This window comes from Hippichthys cyanospilos, chromosome 4, assembly GCF_059441005.1.
Source record: "Hippichthys cyanospilos isolate Australia breed blue-spotted pipefish chromosome 4, RoL_Hcya_1.0, whole genome shotgun sequence".
Lineage (NCBI taxonomy): Eukaryota > Metazoa > Chordata > Actinopteri > Syngnathiformes > Syngnathidae > Hippichthys > Hippichthys cyanospilos.
In genome coordinates this window covers 893,170-905,568 of record NC_142372.1, presented here as the reverse complement: position 1 = coordinate 905,568, position 12,399 = coordinate 893,170, and the positions used below count along the sequence as shown (strand labels likewise).

The 12,399-nt window shown below is 41.9% G+C and overlaps 2 protein-coding genes across 2 annotated transcripts; one reads left to right on the top strand and one right to left on the bottom strand.

Annotated features, from left to right (window-relative positions):
* Positions 1-382: 382 nt before the first annotated feature.
* LOC148424187 (uncharacterized) lies at positions 383-10,646 on the top strand. Its single transcript, XM_088413151.1, has 5 exons — positions 383-758; positions 1,994-3,670; positions 4,816-4,826; positions 5,332-5,518; positions 6,287-10,646. The coding sequence occupies exons 2-5, from the start codon at positions 1,996-1,998 to the stop codon at positions 7,630-7,632; spliced, it is 3,219 nt and encodes a 1,072-aa protein (XP_088269277.1). The 5' UTR covers positions 383-758; positions 1,994-1,995; the 3' UTR covers positions 7,633-10,646.
* LOC148424186 (uncharacterized) lies at positions 8,476-11,555 on the bottom strand. The gene is made up of 2 exons (XM_088412705.1): positions 11,159-11,555; positions 8,476-10,228 (listed from the first exon to the last, which is right to left on the bottom strand). Exons 1-2 carry the CDS (start codon positions 11,289-11,291, stop codon positions 9,189-9,191), a joined length of 1,173 nt encoding a protein of 390 aa, XP_088268831.1. The 5' UTR covers positions 11,292-11,555; the 3' UTR covers positions 8,476-9,188.
* Between the last annotated feature and the right edge of the window lie 844 nt (positions 11,556-12,399).

Genomic DNA, 12,399 nt, shown 5'->3' with positions numbered 1-12,399 from the left:
CCAAAATGGACTAAGTAAAACATCAAAGAATAATACAGAGTCACTAAAAGGCAATAAAAAGGCAGAGACTAAAATATAATTTAAAAAAAAAAACTATGCTAGGGGCACAAGAATTTATATGAATACTGTACATTTGCTTTTCACAAAGCATTTTTTTAGCCTAATTGTTGTCTGCATATCTAACTAAAATAATGTATTGTTTAATCTTTGTTATAAGATCTCTGTGTTGTTAATCTCTGTTATAAACACATTAAAACACGGTTCCAATAAATTTGCAGTAATTGATGATGTATTTGAAGAAAAACAATAATAAATGCCGGAAGTGGCGTAGCTGAAAGTGACTCTGAAGTAGTCGCTGCATAGCCGGAAATGCCGTAAAGGCTGCCAAGCTGCCGCTACTACGACCGCCGCGTCAAGATGAGCTAGCCAGTTTGTATTCCTTTTCGAAAATCCGCGCGCGTTAAACAGGGTTTGCCGTCCAAAAGTACGGAGACTATTTTGGTTAAACTCGCGGTTTACATTTTCGCGTGCAGTTCAAATGGTCTCAGTGTTTGTCGAAGCTTTTCCGTTTTGCCAGTTTAGCTTGCTAGGCGCTAACAACGCATACGGGAGTGCGATCGCTAAGTGGCGAACATCGAGTGAGAGTATGCGCAAAAACTAAAGTCAAGTTCGAAGAGGAGCTTTGTGGAGACCAAGAGGAGAAGGAGCGACAAGAAAGTGCTCTTACGGGCGCCTTCCACTGGAGTTCAACACGGCAGGTGTGTTACTTTCTCAATCACGACATTTCTACAACCTTCCTGTGCTTTTTGTTGCAATGAACCTGTTGGCTTTGTCTTTGTGACTTGGGCAGTATCGTAACAGTTTTGTGATGGCACGCAGAGTAAAGACGTACACTAGACCTGCAATGTGTGGTTTCTTCGTCTTGCCACAATATTTGTCTCTGCGCCACATTCCACGCGGAGGCATTTTTATGTTGGAGCGGTTTTGACTTTTTTGTGGCTTGTCAGATCTTCCTCATAATTACTCTGAAAGATGGTGAGTCCAAAACGATTTATAAACACAAATATGAACACAAAATCAAGGTTGACATCGTTTTTACCTTTCTATTTCCTCTGTTTTCCCCGTTGAATTGGCGACAAAACAAAAATATGCCGGTAGTATATTTTCTCCCAAATGAATTGCATTCTGGAGGGCTTACACATTTCCGAAATGTCACCAAAATGTGCACACTCATCAAGCCTGCTCTAAAATGAGATATTTTGGTGCTTTCTTACATACACTCTAAAAAGTGCTTTTTAGCGCTACCTAGCGTGTAACGATCCTACTGGGTCACGGCCGTTTCACCTACTTATAGAGTGCCATCAAATCAGAATTATGATTTTTTGATGTGCCTTTTTGAACCGATTTTGGCCGTTTGCAGGTACCAAACTCCTCTTAATATCTCTCACACGGTTGAGCCAATCGACTTCAAATTTGGCGTGCATCTTGTCACGATTTCACACATTGAATGAAAGTGCATGCCAAAAATTCTTCTCTCATATATCGATTATAGCTTGCATAATCTCGTTTCCTCGGTTTTTTTGCCGGTTTGCAGTATTAGCCGCATTGCTACCCGAGGAGACAGAGTCCGCGTCGGCGCGGTTGCCAGATTGAATGAAATCCTTTTTCTGCTTCCTGCTTGTCATCTTGATACGTAGAGGTTCAAATGCATGGGATGGAAGCGTCGAACGATTTGCTTTCAGGATTTAAGATATGAATTACAGGATTGATCGCTAGCTCGCCGGGACCAACTGTCGAAGAGTGCGTTCAGCTCGTCGCCATATCGAGATTGTTTTTGCACCTTCCGGTACTTTTTATTTCAATCAATCAAATGTTATTTGTATGGCCCTGAATCACCAAAGTCTCAAAGGGCTTCACAGATGAAAAGAGGTCATGTCCAGACAGTCATAAGAGCCTGAGTCTACCAAAATCATATGTGTCTAATGTCCCACAGACATGAGTGAAAAAAATCTCGGTCCTGAGCGGCAGGAGCCAGAGTTGCCTGATGTCAAGGAAGAGGAGTCGCCGCAGCACCCCGACGTCAAAAAAGAGGAGCGGCCGCAGGACCCCGACATCAAAAAAGAGCAGCAGCTGGCACTGTACATGAAAGAGGAGGGAGATTTCACAGAGTTACCAGTAACTGGTGTCCACGTGAAGATGGAAGATGGAGAAGAGAACAAAGGGGCGGAGCCTCCAAGCGGCAGCTCCAGTCAACACATGACCACAGATATTGATGGTGAGCACAGTGGAGGATCGCAAGCAGGCGGCTACTTAGCTCCAATGTCACACTCTCCTCACGCGGATGAGGATGAGGATGAAGAGTGGGAAGGTGAGATGCAACGGCACAGCGACAGCAAATGTTGGAAATGTTCTCAGTGTGGAAAAACATTTCGCTACAAATGTAGTTTACAAAGACATATTTCGAGCCACACCGGTGAAAAATGTTTTGCCTGTTCTGTTTGCGGTGAAGGATTTTCTAGAGAGGGCATCTTGAGACAACACACACAAACCCACGCGGGTGAGAAACGTTTTACCTGTTCTATTTGTGGTCAGAACTTTTCTTATAAGTCGAGCATGATAGCGCACAAAAGAACCCACTCTGGTGAGAAACCTTTTGCCTGTTCGACTTGTGGCAAAAGATTTTTTAGAAAGGATCAACTAAAAGTACACGCACAAAGCCACACCGGCGAGAAACCTTTTGCCTGTCCTATTTGTGGTCAGAGATTCTCTCGTAAGACGAGCATGACAGCGCACACAGGAACCCACGACGGTGAGAAACCATACGTCTGTTCGATTTGCGGTCAAAGTTTTATTCAAAGTGCGCTGTTGAGGCTACACAGACAAACCCACGCCGGTGAGAAACCCTTTCCCTGTTCAGATTGCGGAAAAAGATTTTCTCATAAGAGCCGCTTGATAAAACACACAAGAAGTCACACTGGCGAAAAACCTTTTGCCTGTCCCGATTGTGGTCAAAGGTATGCGGATAAAAGTCGCATGACAGCGCACGCAAGAACCCACACCGGTGAGAAATCTTTTGCCTGTTTGGATTGTGGCAAAGGCTTTTTTGCACTCAGGAACTTGAGACGACACATCAGAACCCACACCAATGAGAAACGTTTTGCCTGTTCGAACTGTGATAAAATATTTCGTAATAAGAGAAACTTGGTGGATCACACAAGAATCCACACTGGTGAGAAACCGTTTGCCTGTGTCGATTGTGGTAAAAGGTTTTCCAAAAGAGAACTACTAATTGGACACTTAAAAACCCACACTGGCGAGAAACCATTTGCCTGTTTGGATTGTGATAAAAGATTTACCAGTAAAAAAAACTTGATAATACACACAAGCGCGCACACTGGTGAGAAACCTTTTGCCTGTTCAGGTTGTGGTAAAAGGTTTTCTGGAAAGGAACTACTGAAAGCACACACAAGAACCCACACTGGTGAAAAACCCTTTGCCTGTTCGGATTGTGATAAAAGATTTTCTAATAAGAGAAGCTTGATAGAACACACAAGAACCCACACCGGTGAGAACCCTTTTGCCTGTTCACTCTGTGGTCAAAGATTCCCAAGAAAATATCTAGCAACGAGGCATAAATGTGTTGTTGACAATCACAATGACCAGCCAAGCTGTATATGATGTCTATTTAGCAATCATTTCAAAAGTAAAAATATCTTTTTATTTTTAATGTTTTTTGCAAGAAAAAGCAGTACAAAAGTAGCAGAATCACTTGAAGTGAGTATGGACTTTGCAGTCAAAATGTCATGTTCTGTCATTTTAAGCCCAATTTATTCCAAGTTTTAGCCAATTTGATTTTTCAAAAATGGGTCTCAATCGAAAACTAGCACTGTATATATTATGAATCAGGTGAGAAACTCAATGCCATTCCACACTGGTAAATAATAAATTAGGGTGAGAAAAGCATCGGCTTTTGTCTTGCAAATGTGGGAAACGTTGCCTCCAAGTGGTAGGGTGACAAAGTGCTTGATTTGACATGTGAGTTGCTGGCTTTTTAAATTTTAATATCGCAGAGGATCGGTTTCATTATTCGTGGGAGCCAATATCGTGTTTGCGATTAAAATTCAGTTTTGTGCAGCCCTTAATGTTCAAGGTAATTACAGTGACAAAGATTGTAATTAGTGCTCGACGAGTATCCATACCAATACCAGGCCTGATTTCATGGTATCGGAACTTGCATTGACGGTCAATACTAGAAACTACATATTACAATAAGAGATGGCTTCTTATTTTTTTCAAAGCAATGGAAGGTTATTTTTATTTCACTGTTAATACAGTGAAATAAAATGTTGTCCTATTTTTAAAATTCTTGAGCTGTGAAAATAAAGTTGCCTTGTCTATCATTACAAATGTATTTGTAGTGTTTTTTTTATTCATTATTATGAACATCTGAAATTTCAGAGAAGATATTAAAGTTAGACTTTGTTCCAATGGTTCACATCAGTGATTCTCAACCTTTTTTTCAGTGATGTACACCCTACAAATAAATCTGATAAAGTCAGTTGTGTTCCAGCTGGGAATGACAAGAAGTGAATTGACCCAACTGAATATCGTTTGCCGCTGCTTGGTGGCGCTGTAAATGCCGTAAATGCCGATTGCACTTTGTGCTTTAAAGATGTAGCAATATAACAAATATTCATGCAAGTCATTTATAGTTCAGTAAGCAAAAAGGGGCGTGGCGGGCTGACACACCTATGACGGCCGACGATGAACGGCGTATGAAAATTATTTCTGACATTACAAATCGCCGTTTTTAAGCATTCCTGCCCGTACGTCGGTCTGTCGGCATAACGGGCGTCCGTCGAGGGCGGACAGTCCGTCAGTGGTGAACTTTGCCATTCACACACACGTCTCCTGTCACAATCGTCCGCAACGCAACGCAAGAGGCCAAGAGATTGAGCGTCACCCGCGAAATTCAGTTCGAGCTGGCTCATATTGTGGCTGGTTGCATGCTCAAGACATCGATGAGGCGGCGGCTGGGAGGGAAGCAGCGGGGCGAACAGAGAAACGCGACTCACTGAAACCACCCGGAAGTTGCGCAACGGTAGACGCGCCATAACCGGAACTAGCGTTAATGATGTTAGACGCATCCGTGGCTACGACCGATGCCAAATCGAACGTTACACGAAACATTTCGAACTGCCTATTCCACAAATTTGCCCCCAATTAGCCATCGCTTCTCAATTTCTGTCAAACTCGCGGTTTATATCTTCCTGTTCAGTTCAAATCGTCTCGATTTTGTCTACCCTAGCTCAATTTAGTTTAGCTTACTAGCCGCTATTAACGCAGACGCGTTTTCTGGCTCAGCCAGCGCGAATTGGCGAACATCGAATGAGTGCAAAAACGGACGTCAAGTTGGAAGAGGAGCTGCGTGGAGCCCAAGAGGAGAAGGGGCGACAAGAAGGTTGGCAACTGCTGGACGCGCTTTGTAAGCAGCCCTCACTTGAGTTCAACGCGGCAGGTTTGTCACTCACTCCGTCAACAACCTTCCTGTTTTTTTTTTTTGAACAATCCCTTCGCTACTTGACAAAAATTGAATAGTACACACATTTTGACAGTATTTAAGATTGTTCGTGACATGCTTGCGGTGTAAATGATTATTTCTTTAATTTGACACAAACCTAAATCCTCACATTACAAATAGAACCTAAGAAACAGCCACTCTTTATTTAAATGTCCCCATACTTAAGAATGAAATTGGTCGACGTGCCTTCTGCTTTGAAGCTCCAGTTGATTGAAATAGTTTGCCGTATTGTATTAGAGCTGTTAACTGTTTTTATTGATTTAAGGAATCTATTGTGATCTATACTAACCCAGTGTGCACGTGTTTCCCAAGTGACTGTTGAGTATCACAGCCGGTGTGGCTGATATGTCTACTCTTATTTTTTCTTTTTCATTTGCTTACTTAAATTACTAGTAATTTCATTTACTTCGCCCGATTCTTATATTTTGAATGCTCGCTATGCTAATAGTCAAAATAGAAACGCAACTGTTTGGACTAAATTCTTGTCAAAGTAAAATGTTTCCTGCTTTTATTCTGCCTCGGCTGGTCGCCGCGACTCAACGTCTTAGCTCAAGTCACCTATCGAATCGTGCGGCAAAGAGGCCTGCTCTAACACCCCCAAGGCACATTCCTATGGACAGGAATGTCCTTATCGTCTCGCCACTATCACAAATAGACCCCCACGGACTGAGTTTACCAAAAGCATATGTGTCTCATATCCTACAGACATGAGTGGAAAATATCTTGGTCCTGAGCGGCTGCTGCCAGAGTTGCCTGGCGTCAAGGAAGAAGAGTCGAGGCCCCCCGCTGGCAAAGAGAAGGAGGAGCTGCAGTGGGCCAACATCAAAAAGGAGGAGCTGTCGCAGTACATGAAAGAGGAAGGAGATTTCGTCCAAGTGCCAGTGACCGCGAAGACGGAAGATGAAGAAGGTCAATACGACGTGAATATAGGGGGGGAGCCTCCGAGCAGCAGCCCCAGTCGACTCACGACAACAGATATTGATGGCGAGCTCGGTGGAGGATCACAAGCAGACGACTGGTTAGCTCCAATGTCAGATGGTGACGACGCGTCACAAACCTCTCACACTAATGATGGTGATGAAGAGCGGGAGGCTGAGATGCCACGTCACTCCGACAGCAAATGTTGCAAATGTTCTTATTGTGGAAAAACATTTGTCAACAAGTCCCGTTTGCACCAACATATAGTGAGGCACACAGGTGAGAAGCCTTTTGCCTGTTCGGATTGCGGTAAAAGATTTTCTAATAAGGGAAACTTGAACGAACACACAAAAACCCACACGGGTGAAAAACCTTTTGCCTGTGCTGGTTGCGGTAAAAGATTTTCAAATACGTCAAACTTGAAACGACACACAAGAACCCACACTGATGAGAAACCGTTTGCTTGTTTGGTTTGTGGGAAAAGATTTATTCAAAACGCAAACTTGAGACAACACACAAGGACTCACACCGGTGAGAAACCTTTTGCCTGTTCCCTTTGTGACATCAGATTTTCTCACAAGCAAAGCTTGATAGAACACACAAGAACCCACACCGGTGAGAAACCTTTTTTCTGTTCAAATTGCGGTATCAGATTCACTAAGAGGCAAAACTTGAGGCAACACACAAGAACCCACACCGGTGAAAAACCTTTTGCCTGTCCAAATTGTGGCAAAAGATTTTCTACAAAGGCAAACTTGATACAACATGCAAGAACCCACGCCGATGACAAACCTTTTGCCTGTTCATATTGTGATAAGAGATTTTCCAATAAGAGAAATTTGACAGGGCACACAAGCAACCACACTGGCGAGAAACCTTTTGGCTGTTCGGTTTGTAGTCAAAGATTTTCAAATATGGGAAGCTTGAGCCAACACACAAGAACTCACACTGGTGAGAAACATTTTGCCTGTTTGCATTGTGGTAAAAGGTTTTCTTGTAAAAAAAGCTTGATTGAACACACAAGAACCCACACCGGTGAGAAACCTTTTGCCTGTTCTCTTTGTGGTCAGAGATTCCCGAGTAAGTATCAAGCAAAGAGGCACAAGTGTGCAGTTGAGAACAGCAGTGATTAATTAAGCTGTAAATGATGTCATTTTAGCATTTATGTTAAAAGAAAGCACGCCTTTACAAAATCAGCAACTTGTACTTAGCATGAATAGCACACATTAATGATTTATCAAATTTAAAAGCGTTCCTTAGCAAATAACTGGCAACTAGGGCCGCACAAAAGAGCCGCGGGTTGCCGACCCCTGACCTACAGTTTATCAAAAGACAATTTCTCGCTTCAGCAAGACTTACTTTCTATTCTTTCACTCGTGAGGCCCATTTCACAACCCTGAATATTCAAAACACAGAAGCAAAATGACAAGAGACTGACCTTTATCAAAACCTCATGTGACTATGTCCCACAGATATGAGTGTTCGGATTGTGGACAAAGATTTAGTCAAAGTGCACAGTTGAGGCTACACTCACAAACTCACGCTGGTGAGAAACCTTTTCCCTGTTCAGATTGTGTTAAAAGATTTTCTTGCAAAAGAACCTTTTGCATTCATATTCATATAATTACAAAATATATTCTCAATTTTTATTGTTGAAGGTAATTACAATGACAAGGGATATACAGTAATTAGGGATGGATGGATATACATTCTGATACACTGCCCTTATTTTAAGGTAGCGGTAGTTACAACCTTGGCCTATCATAGAAGCCACACATTTCAATAACGTGTCTTTTTTTCAAAGCAATGTTTATATTCTCCTTTTTTATCTCATTCTATCTCCTGTTTTAAAATGCTTTTAAATGTACTTATAATTTTGCACTATGTAAATAAAGTTGCATTGTCTATCATTCCAAATGTGTTTGAAATACTTTTCAAAATTGAGTATTATGAGCAATTGTAATCTCTGATATTACAATTATTTTTTCAGGTTGAAGTGAAAGATTTCTTTACATTATGTAATGAATGCAACTTAATCGTTTGTGATTAGGTCATACGATAGTGTTTTTGCTTTGTCTTAATAACATTTCTTGCAGACAAAACTTCCAGGTTTTACAAACTGAACGTTTTTTTATTTTTTTTATTTTAACTGATCGAATCCTAAACCTGTACTGTGACGGAGTTCGATCGCCATGCAGTTAGGTGTACCTCCAACCAGCGGGGGGCGATATTTTGGTTTAATGCCCAGCTGGGGAAACCTCGTCATTATAAGGTAGCAGGTGTCACTGATTAGAATGATGCAGACGACGACGTTTTCTATTCGGACGTTTTTTTGTTTTGAATTTGGGTGGGTGCTTTTCTAAACTGTTACTATTGGAGTAGAATTTCCTTGGAAATAGATTCCGTTGTTGTTGCTTTTTTTTTTTTTTTTTTGAGGAGTACTTTCTGTGGCTGGGGTAAGGCTTTCAACTTTCTTCTCCATTAAAACCAAGTGCGCTTTATGTAAGGCATTTGGTCTCTGAATAATTACAAAAACACACCTAGTTAGAAGCTTTTATTTTGGATCATATACACACTTTTAACACCTCACCAAAGACTTTATTTAAAGCTTCATTAAACATACACATTTGTGTCTTCTCATCCGATTTCAACAAGGAAATATTTCATCACGTGCACTCTGCAGGGTTTCTCAGTGGTGTGTCTTTTTGGTGTGAGCTGTCAAAGCGCGGTTTTCAGTGAAACTTTTGCCACAAACTGAACACGGATACTTTTTCGTGCCAGAGTGTGACCTCATATGTTTGGTTAATCCCGAACGAGCGCTGAAAGAGGAGGCACACATGGTGCAGGCAAAAGGTTTTTCACCGGTGTGTGTTCTCATGTGTATTGTGGAATCTGCCTTTGTCGAGAATCTCTTGCTGCAAAATGAACAAGGGAAAGGTTTCTCCCCGGTGTGCGTTCTTGTGTGCGTACGTAGATTTCCCTTGGTCGAGAACGCTTTCCGACAGACTGCGCAGGTAAAAGGTTTTTCTCCCGTGTGCGTCCGTGTGTGATTCTTTAAGCTAATCTTTTGAGTGAATCCAAGACCACACACTGAGCATGTGTAAGGTTTCTCCCCTGTGTGTGTTCTGGCGTGTGTTGTCAAATATCCCTTCACTGAGAATGTTTTACTGCAAACTGAGCATGCAAAGGGCTTCTCCCCAGTGTGCGTTCTCATGTGATTTGTCAACGTGCCCCTTTGGCTGAAACTGAGACTACATACTGTGCATGCAAAAGGTTTCTCCCCAGTGTGCGTTCGCGTGTGCGCTTTGAAATACTCCATCTGAGTAAAGCCTCTTCTACAAACTGTGCAGGTAAAAGGTTTCTCTCCAGTGTGCGTTCTCGTGTGCAGTTTCAACAAATACTTGTTGACAAAAGTTTTGTTGCACTGGGAACACGTCACATGTTTGCTAGTCACGTGACAAGGGATATTGTCAATATCAGCGTCAAGATGGTTCGACATGTCGTCGTCACTCTCTGACAGTGGAGCGCAGAGGTCGTCCTCTTGTAATTCTCCCAAATGATCTCCATTAACATCTTGACGCTGCGCGACTAAACCGGTCAATGGAAAATGAGTGATTTCAGCCTCCTCCTCTTCCTCCTTTATGTGGTGGGGCTCTGGCTCCTCTTCCTCTTTAATGCAAGTTGACTCTGACTCTGGCTGCTCCGCATGAAATCGCTCCTCTCCCATATCTGCAGGACACATGAAAACAAACACAAATAGTCGTTAGACGCGACAACAAGCAACGATGTCCAAGCTAGAGCATCACACAGCTCTGCTTTTTTCTTTTCCTCGCTAGATGAAGTGGACCGTCTTCCCAACGCATCCATTGCTAAGTGGATAGCAGAGGGTCATGCTCTTTGATGATGACATGGATTTCATGGCTCTGTTGGACACATTTCAAATTGATTACATTATTAAAAATGTATTGAACCGGCAGACTTGATTGCTTTATTGATGAGTGTGGGAAGAAGAATAAATATAGTCATTATACAGTTGCTACAATCAATAACAGCTTGCAATGAAGAAATGCTTTCTTCACTTGCAATTTACAAAATATCTTGTAGAATGTCTTGCTACACGGAATGTTTTGCCTCACATATACACAAACACAGATGGACAAATACACCAGGTTCCGCCCGTGGGCTCGTGGTTCGTTAACAAACCAGGAAAAGAGTTGGACGCTTAGAACTTGGCACATTTCTTGTGACAGATACATTTATTCATAACATTTTGAATAAAAGTGTTCACATATTCTCCTGTGACCCAGCCTTTTCATTTTTGTCCACTGTCATGGACATTAGAGCTAAAGTCGCATCAGTTACTTCACGTAATATCTTTCGCGCCATTCAATATTTTAAGAACATGAAGGGTTTTTTTTGTGCTATCCACTTTGCTCATTGCAGTGTTATTCGGACTTTAGTGGTTGATCCCGAATGTCCCCATGCTACTAGTAATGAACGTGATTCTTATCTTTGGACCGAACTTCAGTTTCCTGGTTCGAATACTTAGTAAAAAGACATTATAAATGATCTGTTGTAGAACAGAAGTGGACAAGAACAGGCTTAAACCAAAAAATAAACAAGGCTTAGGCTCAAACAAACCTAGGCTAGAAAACAAACCTTCTCTGTGTAGCACAACACGAGTTGTTTTCGAACCCGAGTCCGGTAGTTGACGTCGTGGCTCCTCCTCGTTGATTCCGCAAAGTTTCCCCTCGTACACTTCTTCTTTCACGCGTCTTGAACACATTTCCATACGCCGATCACAGCACTTCACTCGTTGTTAACGGACGCGTTTCTTTGTTAGCGGCTAGCAAGCTAAGCTAGAATCCAAGATACACCGAGACGAGTTTATCCGGAATCGAAGATTTAATGAAGGTTTTTACTTCACTGAGCATTGATGTGGGTCCTTCGTAGAGCTTTCTGTAAGTTCGGCGCGAGTTGAGGAATACGTATATATCTAAAGAGGTGCGCTAGGTGAGTTCTGTAGTGAATGAATTCTGTTTCTTTTTTGGGTTTAACAACGGGTGAGATTATACCTTAAAGATACATCGGCGCCCTCTGCTGCGTTGGAGTGTAAATCACATGTCATACGATAACTGAAATTAAATTAGATTAACTGTGTGTGCTTCTTTACAGAACCCCTAAAGGGACATGGGAAAAAATGCAGAGTCAAAGAGGTGGACAACGAGACACTTCAGCCGCTGGATTCGACAGCAAAGCAGGTTCGTTCACTTTTTGTCACTAGTAACTATATTGTGTGACAATACTGTTTTTTTTTCCAAAATCGTTTTTTTCCCAGCTCTCTATCTATCTATCTATCTATCTATCTATCTATCTATCTATCTATCTATCTATCTATCTATCTATCTATCTATCTATCTATCTAGCTAGCTAGCTAGCTAGCTAGCTAGCTATCTAGCTATCTAGCTATCTATCTGTCCGTCTCAATCAAACAATCAATCAATCAATCAATCAATCAATCAATCAATCAATCAATCAATCAATCAATCAACCGGTACAAGGGCGTCTGGGCCGCACCCAAATTCATGATGTTTTGGAACCGATTTAGTTTATCCCGTAACAGTCCATTAATTTGTGCTTTGTTTGGCCTGATCTTTGTTTTTAGCGACGTCTCTGGCCTATGTTGGTATTCCATTTTGTAGTTAGGAAAGAGGAGGGCTACCCCGCCCCAATAAGTCTCAAGCGTTGACTAGTCCGTGATTATTAAAAATAAAGTGTAAAATGTAGATGTTATCCTCCTCGAACACACCCGACTGAACTGGGTCGTCATTAGAATCCTGCAGAGCTTATGAATGAGCTGATTAAGTGAATGACATGTATGCGCATTTTGAATGTCAACT